The sequence below is a fragment of the Misgurnus anguillicaudatus genome, chromosome 6, assembly GCF_027580225.2.
Source record: "Misgurnus anguillicaudatus chromosome 6, ASM2758022v2, whole genome shotgun sequence".
NCBI lineage: Eukaryota > Metazoa > Chordata > Actinopteri > Cypriniformes > Cobitidae > Misgurnus > Misgurnus anguillicaudatus.
This window is the reverse complement of record NC_073342.2, coordinates 3,835,349-3,854,811: the sequence shown is the minus strand read 5'-3', so window position 1 is coordinate 3,854,811 and position 19,463 is coordinate 3,835,349. Positions and strand designations below refer to the sequence as shown.

Genomic DNA, 19,463 nt, shown 5'->3' with positions numbered 1-19,463 from the left:
CTCACCTCCTAGACATTTTTGCCTTTAAGAAATATATATGCTGTACACAATATGAATACACTTGAGGGAAAGTGTTTTACTTAATGTTTTCTCCTCTCTTTTTTTTTAACCCATCATTCCCCTCCACTCGTCTGCAGCCCATTGAAGATAATGTTTAAAGCCTTCACATGCACTTCTTATTGCTTTCATAATTACATAATTAACTTTTGCTCTCTAATCGTTATGGGCCTAATGGTGCTTTTCAAGTGCAGCCTCCTCTGGGCAGAAATGAAATAAAAAAATCAATAATCCATGAAATGCCGGTCTGGATACGCTATATGCCGTGATTCACAAACACAGGAGGCATATCGTTTATCGTTCACTGTCTGCTGTCTCACTTACCCTACACTTCTTTTAATGCACTTTTAATGCAGTGTTTTCTTTATGATACAACTTTGACAAGCAATTGATAGTAGTCAACATTAAAACAGATCCCCACTCCTGTATGACTTTATGATCTCAGTGGAGATATTAGACATATCACTCACACTGCTCTTATATATACATTGAAAGGATAGATGGAGGGAGGGAGCTGCCTGAGGCTTCGAGTTCAAAAAGTGAGATAAATCCCCATAGAAAGTGAAAATTTAAATAAATTTTGTAAAGAGTTGCTTTGTGCAAAACATCTGAACTTAAATTAAAGTTGTTCATCACTAAAAAAATCTGCTCTTAAATCTTACTACTGTAGATGCAAACATGAATGTTTGTTCAGCACTATACTATACTAATTTCTTAGTATTTTTGTCTTAAATTTAGATGCTTTTTCTTGATGAGCAAAACGACCCAAGAAAATAAGTCTAGTTATTAGACCAAAATTATCAAATTTAAGTGATTTTGTGAATAAAACAAGCAAAAAAATCTGCCAATGGGATAAGAAAACTTTTCTAGAATTTTTCTTGAATTTAGTGTTTAAGAAAATATTCAAGATTTTTTGCTTGTTTTTTACACAAAATCACTTAAATTTGATATTTTTGCTCTAAAAACTAGACCTATTTTCTTGGGCCGTTCCGCCCATCAGGAAAAAGCATCTTTATTTAAGATTTTTTTTTTTTTTACTGAAAACAAGACAAAAATACTGAAAATAATTTTTTTGCAGTGCACTTTCTTAGTATCTTTGTCTTGTTTTCATGTAAAATATCTAAAAGTTCAAGAAAATGTATTTTCTTGATGAACAAAATGACCTAGGAAAATAAGATTAGTTTTTAGACCAAAAATATCAAATGTAAGTGATTTTTTTTTGTATAAAACAAGCCAAAAAAATCTGCCAATGGGGTAAGCAAAAAAAATCTTGAACATTTTTCTTAAACATTAAATTCAAGAAAATTCTAGACAAAAATATATATTTTTTGTTATAAAAAAGTAATATAAATACATATACATTTATCATATAAAGTCATATAAAATGACTTTCTTACTTAGTATCTTTGTCTTGTTTTAAGTAAAAATATCTAAAAATTATTAAATTAAAATGACCTAGGAAAATAACACAAAAACTATTAAAAAAATTACATTTTGTGCTTTTTTGTGCTTAAAACAAGCAAAAAATCGGCCAATGGAATAAGAAAAATTTTCTTAAATTAAGTGTTTATGAAAAAAGTAAACTTATTTCAAGAAAATTTCTCTTATTCCATTGGCAGCTTTTTTGCTTGTTTTAAGCATTAATTTGCTTAAATTTGATAGTTTTTGTCTAAAAAAAAACTTGATTTAAGATTTTTTTTATATTTTTTACTTAAAACAAGACAAAAATACTAAGTAAGAAAGTCCTTTTTGCAGTGTAGGTTTTCAAACGGGGACCCCCAGAATGTTCTAAGGGGTCTCCAGAAAATATCAAGACATAAAAGACAAAACAAAAATCATAAAAGTCATATTATTTAAGTTTGTAAACAATTTCTTGTATTTATCCCATTTACAATTTATCTAACACAGTTTAGAAGTTTCTTTATACAAATATGGCTACATGGATAAATATTTTGGGAAAGGGTCCCTCGCTAAAGGTTCATCATTTGTGGGGGTCCCTGCCATCAAAATGTTTAAAAACCCCTGGTATAGATGTTAAGCTGCGTGCACACCGAATGTGATGAATATTTATTTTTAGTTCTGTCTCTCTTGTGATGTTATAATTTGTCCTTATAAAACGGTTAGTTCCAATCCTTGATTCTGATTGGTCAATAGGTGTGCTTTATTCGCAATAAAACATGGCTATGACCGCTTCCCCCAACGGTTCTATTTAATATCACTGCGCCCTTAGCAACACCCTTAGCAACACATAAACATATAATGAGACAAAGTCTGAGAACAGTTTGTTGTTTTTATTTGAACTTTTATGTTGTTTTTCGCAGTCAGGGACTATTTTTTCTAGCGGAAGGAATGCTTTTATTAATTTAACTTCATGAAAGTTGCACTAATTTTTTTTACTTTAATATTGTGTGGTAACCGTTTTATAAAAGCAATAAGGTACGAGAGGCAAGTGCTGTATCGTGAATAAGTAATGGCTGAAGGGGTTGCAGGCACTCCGCTTCGCGTCGTGCCTAACAACGCCCTTCAGCCGTTACTTATTCACGATACAGCACTTGCCTCTCGTACCTTATTGCTTACTTGTATCATAATGTCTTTTTGTCTTTCTCTGTTGTTTGTGATCCTATGACATCGTTATCTGGACAATTTCCAGCATGTAAGTTTATTTTATCTAACCAGATAAAGCACTGTATAGGACAGATCGTCCATGAGATCAGTGTGAAATTCAGTTCTTGACCTATTTTTACTATGCTTATTTTCTTTTATTCATCTTTTTTTATTTTCTGGCAAACGGGAGAGGACTTCTGGCCCTTAGACATCATACTTTCTTTCTTCTTCTTTATCTCTGAAGGGGGTGAGTTTGATTTTAATACACCTGTGAGTTAAAGCAGGATTTACCAGAAATGGGCTTTAGATTTTGAATGCAATTGGCTGTCCAATCTCTTCTGTTTGGCTTAAGCATTGAACAAAAAGTTTGTATTAAAGATCCAAGATGGAGATTGAATAAACCTGCCATAATGATATGTTATAGTATTTTAAGGCGGATGTATAAATTATTATGTAATTTTTACTTTGAGATATTGCTTACGTTTTCATGCAACGCTTTCTGCTATAATACTACACAGACTGCATTTCAAAAGAATGAAGTACTGTATGTATATACATCCATAGAAAACTAGATGGGATGTTACACCCAAAATGTATTTCAGACACAACAAAAGTGTGTGTAGCTTTGTCAACCATTCTCGTTAAAACCGAACCCTCCTGACTTACCTTGATCTCTATCGGCTCCTTTGGCACCCTGGACAGCCTCTCCGGGGCCTTTACTTATATTGAAACTGACGTGAAGCCAAGCACATGAAAGTGACTGTGACCTTTTGAAAAATGTCAATGCTAGGACTAGTGTAATAATGAGGACTACAGCAGAGCGAAGTCGACTTTAACCTTTATGGCATCAGAACTTCAGGAAGAGAGTTATGATAGTGCTGTGGTGTTAGCGACATGGCTACACTGTATTACACACTACAAAGACAGACAGCACTGACTCTGATGTGAACTGATGCTACAATATAAGAACGACTTTTTGTGTAAGAGATTTACAATATTAACAGTTCACTAAAATAATAATAAGTCCACCTTAGCAACCACACAGACTACATTTACACTGCAAGTCTTAAGGCAAAATTCTGATTTGCTGACCATATCTGTGACGACTGGCTCGCATCATCTTTTAAAAGTGACTCGTACCTGACATCTAGATAGATCCAGAACAGCTAGAGCCACAAAGGAAGCAAATGCTGCAATATGCAATGGACATACGAGATTACACAACTTTATTTTTGTAACAAGACATAAAACTTTAGCATTACTCCACTAAGTGGAGCCGTCGTCCTCCATTGCACTGCTAAGAAGAGTGATGTGTAATGTGAACTCAGGTGGTGTCAGGGGCGTCCATAGACCCCTGGGGCATGTGTAAATCTGCTGCCCCATTTCCATGAGGGGTGCCCAAAATTTTTCCTACTAAGGGCCAAAAATCAAACCTGACTTGAGGGCCGTGGCCGAAAGTAAATGTTGTTGTGTTATATTAAAATTAAAGTTGACCTGATTCTCCTAATTTATAATTTTCTAATATTTAAACTATAAATAAACAAACATTGCTCTGTTTATGCATAACTAATGCAGTTTTATTTTCAAAGGTACACTCATATACACACATATTTGAGAGGTGATAAAAGAGAACAAATGAAGATAGGATGAAACGTTTTGTAAGCAGATGGGCTGTTCTTTTATTTGATATATTGTTTACATTTTCAAAGAGGAAACTTTTCTGGAAGGCATCAAAAATGCTGACGCTGGGTGCCAACTTTTTTTTTTTAAATGCCTGTGGGGAAATATTGATAATATTTTTTGACTAAATCATTATGGCTCCTGTAATTGGACATTTGATTTTTTTATGTGAAGGAGGGAAAGAGATATGATGAGTTTGAGGGAGGTAAGAGTTGATTTCTGGTGATCCAAGTTCGCCTATCTTGCTTGCTTCCATTTGCACTATTACTGAATTACTTTTTATTTACTGTATGCAATAACTGTGATCACTATCTTTTCTTTTTTTCAGAAATCATACAGCTCATTGCTGTTATGAGCAAAGAAATGTATCTCTAAAACAAACCCGACACCAAAGGGATATCATTGAAAGATAAAAGCCACATAAAACACCGTTTGCAGAAGTGTTGTCCCCTGTGGAGTGTTAATGTGCAGCCATTCACATTAAAAACAGCTAGAGCTCAGATCGGTATTAAACAACATTCACATTTCATCCAATCTGTCAACTCTATCTTTTTATTTGCCGTCGTCTTTTTTAAGACAGACCTGTCATCTTTTGTGTGGCTGGTTGGTTGTTGTAGTTTAAAACAGAGAGGGATGACTGACGGCATCCAGTGGCGGGTTCGTCCCATGTTAATGTGAGAGATGTACTGTAGCGATTGTCACAGCAGGTCTCACTGTCTGGCTAACTGCACAGATACTGAACGTCAGCTGCACAGTGCCGTGTGAAATGCCATATCCAGCGGTTTTTAATAACCTATCACCACAGAGTGACACACACAATGGGACAGCAAGAAATACTGTCATATTACAGTCCTATCTCGCTTCTGACTTCATTCGTACAGTAAAACTTAAGGATTGTTTTGTGTGTGTGTTTGCAGGGTTACACGCCGCTTCATCTCGCCTCTCTACATGGACACTCCAACATTATCCAACTCTTGATCAATAACTACAGTAAGTAAAAATACTAACCCAAACATTTGTAAAAAATGTGTTAACTCGAAAAACTGAAAACTGTGTTACACACAGAAAATCTCAGATCAAATCAATAATGCAGAACATTAAGATAATTGGTTTGGGGGCAAAAAATGCAGTTAGGTCCCCCATACTGTGCGCTAATGCTAACTCCCGCTAATGAAGCTAACTAGGGTGTGTGTCAATAGAGTAATTCAAAAGAAAAGTCCCTTGAGATTCTGGACGGTGTGCACGCATGTGCGTGTGGGAGGGGGGCGGGTTCTTGTTTGATAAAGGGCCTAACAGTGAAAAGATGCCCATATGTTGTGTGTTATGTGTCTGCTCAGCACTGTTGTGTTTGTAATTCACTAAAACACATATGGTTTGGGTCACTATTAGCTCCCACCTCTGCAGTGCAAACCACAGAGCTTCCATATGGTGTGTGGAAATGGATACTCCATGGTTTCCCATCACCACCTATTGCTTTCTTGGACTCTACACACACACACACACAGAGAGAGAGAGAGAGAGAGAGAGAGAGAGAGAGAGAGAGAGAGAGAGAGAGAGAGAGAGAGAGAGAGAGAGAGAGAGAGAGAAATTTGTGTTGTCCTTATTTTAAAGGTACCAAAAATGTTCAGCCAAACTGTAAATGTCTCTCTTTACAAAATGCCTCAATCGAGCATGCAGTGTTGTTCACATCAGTGCCCTCAACCGGTGCTTAGCAAACATTATAGATGAAATAACGATCTTATTTTTCATATGAGCTAAATGAACATCCAACCAGTTGTTTACTAGCACTCATTTACTGGTCGGGCTTTCCAACAAGGACTGTGCAGTTGGCGAATGTTATGTTACTTAATTCATATTTACCAGATTAAAATGAGTGAAAACTTTTTTTTTCAAATAAAATTGTATCTTTATTATTATTTTATTATTAATTAATTTATTATTATTATTTATTAAGGCCACATAGTTTTGAGACAAAATTGTTTTGTTGAAGGTTTTTGAATATGAGGGCATCTTGCACAAGCTGTCTATGTTACCATCAGCCCAATCTGGCTGTTTCTACCAGGTGACAGATGAATTGTTGCAAAAAACGCGTGACCCTTGACATCGACAACAATAGATATGGAAAGTGTTTCTCCTTTTTATACCCATTTACTTTTTTATATACCATCCCAACTTGAAGTGGATGAAAAATGTATGAAACTTTTATTAAATGTTTTGATCAACTTTAAATGTTGAATAGTGTATATTGTAAGTTGAATGTTATAATTTGCATTTAGCAATGAGATCAGGTTGGAACAGAATTTTTTTGGTTTGTGATTCTTTAATGAGGAATATTGTTTTAGCCCATGTCAACTATAGACAGATTTGATAGGCTTCTGACTAAAAATGTATTGATTTTATTAACCCTGAATCCTATTCTATGTCTATTATCACGCGCATAAAGCCACTTCCTTGATTAGTAATAAATCGCCAACAGCTGCTTTCAGATGGAATTTGCTACACAGAGCCGTAGTTAACTGAAAAGAGGGGAAATATCGCATCCTAATCGCGGATGAATCGGCTGCAATTATGAATGCTATATATTCTGGTGTGGTCATGTGTAATAGTGACGTCGTTGCATACTAGTGTTGTAGTCAAGACCACATAAACCGAGACCAAGTCATGAACAAGATAGACAGAGACAAGACCAAGACTTTAAAGGGTCGAGACCGAGTCAAGACCAAGACAGGCCGAGACCAAGTCAAGACCAAGACCAAGACCGGCCGAGACCAGTGCAAGTCACTGCTTTAAAACACTTATGATAAAATGTGGAATATGTTAATGATTAGGTACTTCTTGTATGTGTGCGTGTGTGCGTGCGTGCGTGTGCGTGTGTGTGTGTGCCATCAGAGAAGTTGATAAAATAATCTAAGGCATTGCAGATTATGTGGGAATTTATCTTTGTCTATAAGCAAATAAAAGTGAACAAACACTAAAGAGCTGAAATCAACTTAACCATTTAATCTGATCTGTCTTTCCATGGCTTGCCATCCACTTAACACAATGCAGGCGTTTTTAGTAATAAATTTAGAAAAACTGTCATTGGGAGAAACTTATACAATGCTTAAACAATGCCAACATCTTATGCCAAACCTGAATAAACTACATACAATTAATGATAAAAATAAATTTGTGATGTGCCATCAGTTGTGGTCTTGACCGGTCTTGCAACTATTGCATACCCTCTATTATAGTATATTATATTATATGTCTATTTCTACTTTATTCTATTATATTCTGTGTCTATTCTATTTCTATTCTATACTATAGATGGTTTCATAAGTAACAACATAAACAAGCGGCTTTCGTGAAAAAAAATTTAATTCCCGTAAACTCTGCTAAGAATAAATAACAACAATGTCCTTTTAAAATAGTTTATTTATATAACAAGTCGGACAATTAACTCTTTCCCCGCCAGCGTTTTTTAACTCTTTCACCGCCAGCATTTTTTAAAAAGGTTGCCAGCCAGCGCCAGCGTTTTTCATGATTTTCACCAAAGTTTAATGCCTTCCAGAAAATGTTCTTCTTCAGATATATAAACATACAATATACCAAATGAAAAAACAGACCGTCTGCTTTCAAACAAAAAAATCCGTTTCATCCTACCTTGAGTAGTTCTTTTGTAACCAGCTTTTGAATATGGGTAGGTTTCTGCAAAAACACCACATTTTGAGCAAAAAGCTGAGATAATTCCATTTTTGTGACGGACTTTTCATAGAGATCCCATTCAGAGCAATCTTTAAAACAGACACGGACATGCAGCTGCTTGCCATAGGGCAATACTTCCGGGTTTAAAAAGTTGCGGAAGGGCGCCACCTAGTGGATAATAGCGGTATTGCGGAAAGACGGAAATACTCGCCATTGGCGGGGAAGCGTTTTTCTTTTGATTGACGAGATATCTCTTCTTTCAAACAAAAAAAAGTTTCATCCTACCTTCATTAGTTCTCTTGTAATCACCTCTCAAACATGGGTAGGTTTCTTCAAAAACACCCAATTTTGAGCAAAAAGCCGAGATAATTCCATTTTTGCGAAAGAATTTTGATAGAGATCAGATGCAGAGCGATCTTTAAAACATACACGAAGTTCTTTCTCTTTCACGTGAGGCGCTATTCCGGGTTGTATAAGTTGCCACCTGGTGGATAATAGCGGTATTGCGGAAAGACGGAAAATCTCGTCATTGACGGGGAAGCGTTTTCTCTTAATTGACGAGATATCTCGTCAATGGCGGCGAAATAGTTAAACAAACAGAAACCGGAAGTAAAGTTTGACCAGACGTGTCACCGCACGTGATTCAATGTCTATTTTATGTCTATTTCTATGCTTATGCCTATGTCTATTTGTATTCTATTCTATGTCAATTATATGTCTATTCTATGTCCATTTCTTTTCTATTCTATATTATGTCTATTCTATGTCTATTCTATTTCTATGTCTATTTGGGTCTATTTCAGGGATGGTGAACGTCGGTCCTGGAGAGCCGCAGCCCTGCAGTTTTTAGCTCCAACCCTGATTAAACCTGTCTGTATGTTTCTAGTAACTCTTTAGACCTTGATTACCTGTTCAGGTGTGTTTGATTAGAGCTGGAGCTAAACTCTGCAGGACTGCGGCTCTCCAGGACCGACGTTCGCCACCCCTGGTCTATTTCTTTGTCTCTTCTATGTCCATTTCTATTCTATATTATGTCTATTCTATTTTTTGGTCTATTCTATATCTATTCCATGTCAATTCGATGTCTATTCTATGTCCATTTCTATTCTATTCTATATTATGTCTATTCTGTGTCTATTCTATATCTATGTCTATTCTATTTCTATGTCTATTCTATATCTATTTCTATTCAATTGTATTCTGTGTTTGTTCTATTTCTATTCTATTCTATTCTATCCTATGTCTATTCTATCTTATTATACCCTATGTCTATTCTATGTCTATTTCTATTTTATTCTATTTCTATGTCTATTCCAATGTCCATTCTATCCTATTGTATCCTATGTCTATTTTATGTCTGTTCTATTCTATTCTATTCTATTCTATTCTATTCTATTCTATTCTATTCTATTCTATTCTATTCTATTCTATTCTATTCAACACTAAAATCTAGTGCAGGACTTGAGGTACCAACCTTAGAAAAGTCATTTTTTAAGCAAAGAATACAGAAAGACAGCACATTTTTCAGTACCTCTGTTGCCCCCTTGAGTACTTAGTTTGTTGCTGTCACATTAATACAAGAGTGCATGTTAAAGGGAAATTCCGCCTTGAAATGATCCCAGGGTCAACAACAAACGTGCACCGAGCTCGACCGCCCACCGGAGTCTGCCCTCATGCCAGTCCAACGTGACCAGTGCCACCGCCAAACGCAAACCAGCATGCCATGGTAGCCTTCGGGGCATCAGCGCATCAAAAACGAAATCGCCATGTCCACACCACCAACAATGCTCAAAACAACCCCACACCTACACTGCAGCACAACGAGGGTCTCCACATGCAAACCGAAGCACCGAGAACTCCGCAAGTGTACAGGCAGTTTACCAAATAGAAACATTCACCGTTCACGTCTGGATCACATATCCATGCAGGCGCCATCTTGGGAAAACTAAACTCTCACGTGAAACGTTGTTGCCCGGAACAGGTGTTGTGCTTTCACGCGAGAGTTTAGTTTTCCCAAGATGGCGCCCGCATGGATATGTGATCCAGACGTGAACGGTAAATGTTTCTTTTTAATAAACTGCCTGTACACTTGCAAAGTTCTCAATGCTTCGGTTTACATATAGAGACCCTCATTGTGCTACAGTGTAAGTGTGGGGTTATTTTGAGCATTATTAGTAGTATAGACATAGCGATTTTGTTTTTAATGCACTGATGCCCCGAAGGCTACCATAACATGCTAATTTGCGTTTAGCAATAACACTGGTCACGTTAGACTAGCATGAAAACAAACTCCAGTGAACGGTCGAACTCGGTACACGTTTGTTATTAACCCTAGGATCATTTCAAGGCGGAATTTCCCTTTAAGTTTATACAACAGGGGCCGGTTGCACCAGCTGTGCGTAAGTTACAACGTAGCCTAGTTACGACGACGTACTAAATGTTTTTGCATTGCACCATTAAACTTAGTTTAAACTTAACAATACGTTGTAACTAAATATTTACGGAAGCCTCTGTCCATGAATAGCGTTCGGAATAAGATGTCAGCCAGATTAGATCACATCCATGAGCTCGTAATTGATTATGAAGAGCCGCAAGTTCGTTTTGTTTTCTTTGTATCCATCAATTAAAATACTAATTTCTTCATGACTGAATTTTTTCTTTCTGTTTATTTTCTCCTCCATGTGTGGGATAGATATCAATTAAAAGTGTAATGTTTTGAGGTCGATAACGTTTGCTTTAACGTCTTTTTAACTTTTAGTCTAGGCCAGTCAAGAATGAGTTTGAAATTACGCGCTGTTCAGACTATTTCCTGTTTACTTATTAGAAGGCTTGTGATTGGGTTAAGAAAAATTGACGTCATTCTATGCGACAACGCATTACCTTACGGAGAGCTTACGACCTACTAGCTATGTTCTGCCGTAAGAACAAATGGTGAAACAGAATAAAGTACAAGTTAGTTATAAACTAGTTACTAAGCCTCTAGTTTGGACTTTACGTCCCAGTTTAAGTAAGAACTTACGAACGACTGGTGCAACCCTACCCTGGACCACACTTTCAGTATGCTGGCCGAGCGTTTGCATTTGGTCTCGGACAATTTATTGGAAACATAAAGTTCCTTAACAAAACACGATTTTATGTTAACTCTTTTATGGCTGGGCTGTAAGTGAATGTTAATTGAGTGTCAGTTAGTGATATAGCATCAGTTTGATGAGATCTCTATAGAGCCAGAACTTCACCTGGGAACCTCCAAACCAATGAGCCATGTCAGGCCAAGCTGCCATCAGGCGCCCATTCATACCCCTGACTAAGTGTCCAGATTGTTTACCGTTCACCCCATGACATGTATAATATTTACAGAGTGTTGATGTGTATACAATACAGTTATAAGTTACAAAGATGTTTAAAGGGCCTCGAAAAATATGAACATGACACATTTTTGTGTAAAGTGTTAGCAAAACAATTCTTACTAGTAATTGTATACACAATACAAAGAAATCATTCATCTTCCCGGGCTATGTGTTTATTGCAAAAAAATGACATTTTTGTGCAAACCGTATTATGTATCAAAATACAACGGTGTTCCTATCTAATGCCATTACTGAACCATAGTACAACAACAGTACTTTTTTGTAAAGGGCCTAGACCTCCAAATGTGTTTAAAATGTTCAAAGCAGCATGTCTTCTCTGAAGTAATTTCTATTGTGCTCAAAGTGAATAATGCTTTATCTTATCTCAGAGAGATCAGTGCATGTGGTTAGGGAACTCTAGATAGTTTAACATAGTTACAAACTGACTGCTTGCAGTGCCTTAAGCAATATAGTTATAGGATTACCGCTTTGCGCCTGGAAACATAAGCCTCTCCTAGCGGCGGACAGCTTAAGACCCGCACGTAACTCTATTAAAGCACACAGAATTTCTCCAGACACAACTAAAATCCCATAACTCGGTTAAACAGCTCGCAGTTGCTCAAGATACAGCCACGACTGGATTGTTGAAAATCACAGCGTTTGCTCTTTATTAAAACTGCCGTTTTATTAGTTTATTCCTATCAATTCACGTCCGCTGTCGATACTTAGGCTCTGCGTGATAGGAACCGTACTGTGAATATTGTATCATTGGTGTTTTTATCTTAAGCAGAATTTTTATCTTGTGTTTTAGTAAAAACAAAATCTCTAAAAAACATCTGTTAATCCCTTAACATCTCTTAACCAAGATAAATTGTCTTCAGGAAACTGAAATAAAAAACTGCAAAAACGTTTATTGTATTTTATTTCTTTTTTTACTGCGAGGCATTGGCTTTAAACAAGAAAAAAATTTTGCCTGCGTGGTGAAAAACATCTTCCTGTAGCTTCATTTGTAGATCATTGTGTTAGCAATGTAAACGTGGTTTTAAGGGAACACACATACAGTAGTGATAAAATATAAAATTGCATGGATTTTAAATTCTTTTGAATAAAGTGTCTGCTAAATGCATAAATGCATAAATGTAATAAGTTGGGATATAGTCTATAAAAGCAAATCTGTTTATTTTACAACATTGTAAATCATAATTAAATATGTATATGATATTTCATACAAGGTTATATTTAATCATATTATTATAATTAAAATGAACACATTTGACAAATGAGCACATTAATATAAGCTATGAAATTTGTCTATCTGTCTGTCCGTCCGTCTGTCCTTTCATTCATCCATCCATCCATCTGTCCATATGTCTTCCTACCAACCCGCCTGCCAGCCTGTCTGTCTCTGTCTGCCAGCCTGTCTGTTTGTCTGTCTGTCTATATGGCTACCTACCTGTCTGTCTGTCTGTCTGTCTGTCTATCTATCTGCCAGCACGTCTGTTTGTTTGTCTATATGTCTGTCTGTCTGTCTGTCAGTCTATTTGTCTATCTACCTGCCAGCCTGTCTGTCTATCTATCTATATGTCTACCAACTTACCTGCCAGCCTGTCTGCCTGTCTGTCTGTCTACCTGCCATCCTATCTATCTGTCTGTCTGTCTGTCTGTCTGTATGTTTACCTACTAACTTACCTGCCAGCCTGTCTGCCTGTCTGTCTGTCTACCTGCCATCCTATCTATCTGCCTGTCTGTCTGTCTGTTTGTCTGTCTGTCTGTCTGTCTACCTGCCATTCTATCTATCTATCTATATGTCTACCTACCAACTTACATGTCTGTCTGTCTATCTATCTGTCTGTCTGTCAGTCTATATGTCTGTCTGTCTGTCTACTTACCAACCAACCTACCTGTCTGTCTGTCAGTCAGTCAGTCTGTTTGTCTGTCTTTCTACCTGCCATTCTGTCTATCTATCTGTCTGTCTACCAACTTACCTGCCAGCCTGTCTGTCTGCCTGAATGCTTACCTACTAATTTACCTGCCAGCCTGTCTGTCTGTCTGTCTGTCTGTCAGTCTGTCTGTATGTCTGTCTGTCTGTCTGTCTGTCTATCCGTCTATCTACCTGCCAGCCTGTCTACCTGTCTCTCTGTTTGTCTAGCTACTAATTTACCTGCCAGCCTGTGTGTCTGTCAGTCTGTCTGTATGTATGTCTGTCTGTCTACCAACTTACCTGCCAGCCTATATGTCTGTCTGTCTGTCTGTCTGTCTGCCTGTCTGTCTGCCTGTATGTTTACCTACTAATTTACCTGCCAGCCTGTCTGTCAGTCTGTATGTTTGTCTGTCTGTCTATCCATCTATCTACCTGCCAGCCTGTCAGTCTGTCTGTCTACTTGCCATTCTGTCTATCTTTCTATCTGTTTGTCTACTTACCAACTTACCTGCCTGTCTGTCTGCCTGCCTGCCTGTACGTTTACCTACTAATTTACCTGCCAGCCTTCCTGTCTGTCTATCTACTTGCCATTCTGTCTATCTTTCTATTTGCCTGTCTGTCTGTCTACCTACTTACCTGCCAGCCTGTCTGTCTGTCTGCCTGCCTGTATGTTTACCTACTAATTTACCTGCCAGCCTGTCTGTCTGTCTATCTACTTGCCATTCTGTCTATCTTTCTATCTGTCTGTCTGTCTGTCTGTCTACATACTTACCTGCCAGCCATTCTGTCTATCTTTCTATCTGTCTGTCTGTCTGTTTACCTACTTACCTGCCAGCCTGTCTGTCTGTCTGTCTGTCTGCCTGTATGTTTACCTACTAACTTACCTGCCAACCTGTCTGTCTGTTTACCTACTTACATGCCAGCCTGTCTGTCTGTCTGTCTGTCTGTTTGTTTGTCTATCTGTCTATCTATATGTCTAGCTACCAATTTACCCCCGCCATCATATCTATCTATCTGTCTGTCTGTCTGTCTGTCTGCCTGTCTATCCATCTATCTACCTGCCAGCATGTCTGTCTGTCTGTCTGTCAGTCAGTCAGTCTGTTTGTCTGTCTGTCTGTCTACTTGCCATTCTTTCTATATTTCTATCTATCTGTCTACCTGTATGTTTACCTACCAACTTACCTGTCTGTTTGTCTGTCTGTCTGTTTGTCTGTCTATCTATATGTCTACTTACCAATTTACCTGCCAGCCGGCCTGTCTGTCTGTTTGTCTATCCGTCTATCTACCTGCAAGCCTGTCTGTCTGGGTGTCTGTCTATCTGTCTGTCTGTCTGGGTAAAACACTGGGTAAAAAGGGACAAACCCAGCCATTGAGTTAAATTAAATAAAAAAGTATATTTGACCCAGCAATGGGTTAAAACAACCTAGCATTTAAGGTTCAAACAACCCTGCATAGGTTACATTACAACCCAATGGCTGATTTTGTCCCAATTTGACCCAACACTGTGTTAAAAATAACCCAGCACATTTTAGGGTGTATCTGTTTGTCTGTCCGTCTATCCATCCATTTATTTAACAGCGCACCTTGGTACATTAATATATTCATTATCCTCATCTCTGTCTCTTTAGGTCCTCTTAAACTAGTACTTTCTGCATTTGGCAGACACTTTTATTCAAAGTGACTTACATTAGATGCAAGATACAGTATACTTTTGTATCAGTTTGTCTTTTCTCTAGGAATGAAGCCATGACCTCTACTGAGCAACAGGAACACTGTGTTTGCTGGTTTGTTTGCTTTTATTTTCTTTCCAAATCATCACTGACATTACTTAGCAAATAAAGTAGCTTTGTGTGACCTTGTCAGACTGCAACCTAAAGTCTGTTAAAGACCTTTCAAAATGCCCCTCACACCCCCACTTCCTCTTTAAATAAAAATATGTCAACACAGGAAAAAAATACACTCTTTAAGGCATGAAGCGTCAAAAGACATGACACATTCACACCATGCCTTAATATCATGTTTGGTTATAGCCTAAAAACATTATATATGTTTATTTATATCAAACCCCATTGTTTTTTATTAGAGTTATAAAGCCTTAATTATTCGATTCCAAAGAATGAAACGTTAAACTAGAAATTGTTTGAAAAGATGTGTCATTTATGTAGATTCATTTATCAGGCACAGCAGCGTCTCTAAAGCTGAATCTCCAGCAGTAGAATATGTTACATATGAAAACCGCACTCGTTTTGAAAAGGTGTAACAGGCTGTTGACACTCTACATAAAAATAGGGGATGTTGACCTTTACCACGAACGCCCCCCTCTCTATCCTATTCTCGTTTTCTCTCTCTTTATGTTGCCTGCTTTCTTTTCAAAAGCAAAATCCCTACCTCTTCTTTTCACTGTTATCCCAAATAATTACCCCTCCGTTTCGGCCCGGGTCCCTAGAGGCCCACGGCTTCTCAAAAGGCCGCTCTGTGTATCCAAGCGTGAAGGGATTTCAGATCAGCACTCGATCTCTCAGTATTCAGCATCTAATTAACCACTCCGGTATTGCAGCGGGCCCCAGACCAGACCAAGTCCATATGGCTGTTACAAGGCCACTACGATTATAACTGTGTGCTGTGGAGCACAGGAGAGAGGATAAGGCTGAAATAAGAATGGTTGGGTATATTATTTGTAACAACTCCCAAACGGCTGACATGACGGTGCATTTGTTATTTTTAAGCACCAGTACCTGATCTCCACGTAACCTTGACCTCCCATGTACTCATACCTCTGTTTATGTCTTAAAGAAAGAGAGAGTAGCCATCTGTGTTTGAATCATATTTTATTCATTGTTTCACAAAAACAACCCATTTTTATACATTGTTTCTCTGTTACTATGGACAAAAAATATAAATACAAAATATATATATAATTTAAATATAAATATTTTAAATGTCCTCACATTTTTTTTATTTGTTATCTGATAACAACACCAAGGTAACCTCTAAAATGTGCATTGAAAATTAAATTAATTTACAAGTTTGGCTTAACAAAAAATTAACCTACCGCCAGCCACCCAATGTTGCAAGCCCTCTTGGCAAACAGAGGAGGGGTTGGAAAAGGACTCGATGCACACACATCTTCTCAGGTCCGTTCAGCAAAAACGCATTCAGTTTAAATTACCCGAGGCCGCTAATTTTATACCCAGACCGTGTCCGAAGCACACATGAAACTTTTAGACCAAACCCGCTCGGGATGGACTTGGGTTTTCGGATCTAAGTGGACCCGGATGGATGTCTTTCTAACATCAACTGTTGTTGTGTTATACAGTAGAGCTTGTGTATATGTAAGTGGGAATGTTTCATGTCTGTACAGTTTTCAGAGTATGTTAAAAATGTATTATTTTTATGCAGTTTTGTAGTTTCTTTTAAAGTAACATTAAATAATTATTTAAAAATGTAAATGAACCTTTTTTCTCTTAAGATGCCAAAGTCAATATCAGGGACTATCATGGCAAGAGAGCAGCTCATTACTGGAACGGCAACATGGATATTTTTTGCAAACACGGATCGCATTCTGGTAAATTAACATCTGTATACGTCTATGTAGTGGTTGAATTCAATTTATAGATTTACAATTGATAGATTTATAGAGTAAATTAGTTTTAGTTGTATTTTATTAAAGGGCTAGTTTACCCAAAAATGAAAGTTCTGTCATCATTTTCTCACTCTCATGCTGTTACAAACCTGTAAAAATGTCTTTGTTCTGATGTAACAAAATGTGCGATCTTAATTCTACTAGACCTCTCAGCTGCATTTGATACAGTAGACCATAAGATCTTGATTACATGGCTAGAACAATATTTTGGTATTAAAGGTACAGCATTGGCATGGTTTAGATCTTATTTGGCTGAAAGAACATTTGCAGTTCGTATTGGTGACTTTCCCTCCTGAACTTCTTTTCTCACGTGTGGGGTCCCCCAGGGCTCCATTTTGGGGCCTATTCTGTTCTCCTTGTACATGCTCCCCTTGGTACATATTTTTAGAAAATTTGGTATTTCTTTCATTGCTATTCAGATGATCTGCAAATTTATCTGCCTTGAAACTGAAAGATACTTGCTCTTTAGCGCCTCTATCGCAGTGTCTTGAGGAAATCAAGGTCTGGATGGCACTACATTTCCTTACTTTAAATAAAATACGTTATGTTGTTTAGGACAGGGGGTAACTGTGAGTCGGTAGATTTAAACCTTCATAAATTAAATCCATTTGTGAGGCCCTAAAGTATGTAAAAAAACTTGGGTGTTATCATAGATTGTGATTTTAGACTTGACAAACAGATTAACTTGGTAGTTAAATCAATTTTTTTTTCAATTGAGACAACTCACCATGGTAAAACCTCTTCTTTCACTTAAAATTTTTCAAAAAGTTGTTCATATTTTTATTTTAAGTCACCTGGATTACTGCAATGGCCTCTACATTGGTATTAGTCATGCCGCTCTCTCTAGACTGCAGATGGTCCAGAATGCGACATCTCATGAGCCCCATTCACTTTCATAGTACTATTTTTTCCTACTATTGAAGTAAATGGGGCTTATGATCGGTTTGAATACAAACATTCCTCGAAATATCTTCCTTTGTGTTCATCAGAACAATTTATACATATATAAAACATATTATAAGACATTTATACAAGTTAATAACATCACGAGAGTGAGTAAATGATGACAGAATTTTCATTTTTGGTGAACTATCCCTTTAATATTTTGAATTAACACAAATTTAATGTTTTTAGTTTTGTAGTTTAATTTTTTGTAATTTGCTATGAGCTTTTATCATTTTATTAGCTTTATATTATTATTTTTTCCAAACAAATATTGCTTAATTTAAGTTAAATGCAGTTTTTAAAACATATTTCTAATAGTTTTAGTTTTGGATAGTTTTAGTTAACGATATTAACCCTTATTTACATAGTGTCAAAGTCAAGTTTCTCTGTTGTTTAAGTGGTTGTTTAAAGTGATTGACAGTTGCTTCCCTCCACTCAGGTGGCAGATGGTCAGGAGGGAGGCGGGGCCAATGTTACGCTCAGCTGTCAGCCCTTCTGTCTCGCTCACGGAGTCACAGCAACATCAGTGTGGAGATGTGCGCCAGTCCTCTAATCCGCAAGAGCCAATCACCTTCTCCCTGATACCAAACAAACCCTCATTAGCGTGTACTGTATGTCATGTATTAATGCCATATCAAACAACCAATATCAATTACAGGTTTCAATTTGACATCTTTAACCAGGTCCAAAAATGAAAGATGTGTTAAAAAACCTTAAGAAGAAACAAGAAAACTTTTGTAGCTATGGAATATAGAAAATTACACATTTTTGTTTAATAACTGGGTAGGCACTTATGAAGAAGTACATTTAAGAATGAAAGGATTGCTACTTTAAAAGTCAAATATGAGATTGAGTAGGCGTGTTTTGACTTTTGACTGGTGGTGTATGCGCATATGTCACTTTCTTTTCTAATGTAAAGTGAATGGAAGCAAGTCTGCCTGACAGTTTAAAGGATTTTATTTGGTCATTTAACCATTCACATCTGTTACCCCCAAGAATCAATAAACCTCCATATAAACACCTGCCGAGTCTCCTCTGAAGAGCAGATGATGGTTTTGTGATACAATTTATAAACTGCATTTAAAGTATCTCACCTGCTATTTAATATTAAAAGTGTGAGAGTCACAAAACCCAAAACATCTTTGCTGTTAATCTTTCGTTTACCTGTCAAAAATACCAAAATGTTTTTGTCTGCTCTCTTTATAAGCACCTCAATTAACACAGCGGCTAAATGAACACATCATGGTGTAATGCTACTGTCCATCTGTTGTATCTCAGGCCGTTGTCTTTGTTAGCTGCTGACTGCAGTATTTCTCACTTTCAAACCAACTCTCACAGAAGATGTCCAGTAAGTTTATGTCACATAGAAAAGTGTTCACGTGACACAGCAGGCCTCGGATTTGACATTCAAAACGAACGTCTGGTTTTTAAAGTGATCTACAGTTACTGTATGAATACTCAGTACTGTATAAGTCGAGAAGAAAAGTGTTTATAGAGGAACAGTAAACACATAGAGGCTGTTTTTTAAATAGATTTTTAGATACAGACGTTAGTTATATTAGGACATTAAAGTACAATG

The 19,463-nt window shown here is 37.0% G+C and overlaps 1 protein-coding gene across 8 annotated transcripts in view; it reads left to right on the top strand.

Moving 5' to 3' along the window:
• LOC129434041 (uncharacterized) overlaps positions 1 to 18,904 on the top strand; it is a 117,991-nt gene extending 99,087 nt beyond the window's left edge. For 6 of the 8 annotated variants that reach the window (XM_073868365.1, XM_073868366.1, XM_055192842.2 and 3 more), the window contains 3 exons: positions 5,259 to 5,331; positions 16,766 to 16,861; positions 18,324 to 18,904. In XM_073868365.1, coding sequence (XP_073724466.1) covers positions 5,259 to 5,331; positions 16,766 to 16,861; positions 18,324 to 18,466 — 312 coding nt within the window. In that variant the 3' untranslated portion in view covers positions 18,467 to 18,904. The remainder of the gene's footprint in view (positions 1 to 5,258; positions 5,332 to 16,765; positions 16,862 to 18,323) is intronic. The other 2 variants (XM_073868368.1, XM_073868367.1) reach the window with 1 other exon arrangement.
• Positions 18,905 to 19,463: the final 559 nt, after the last annotated feature.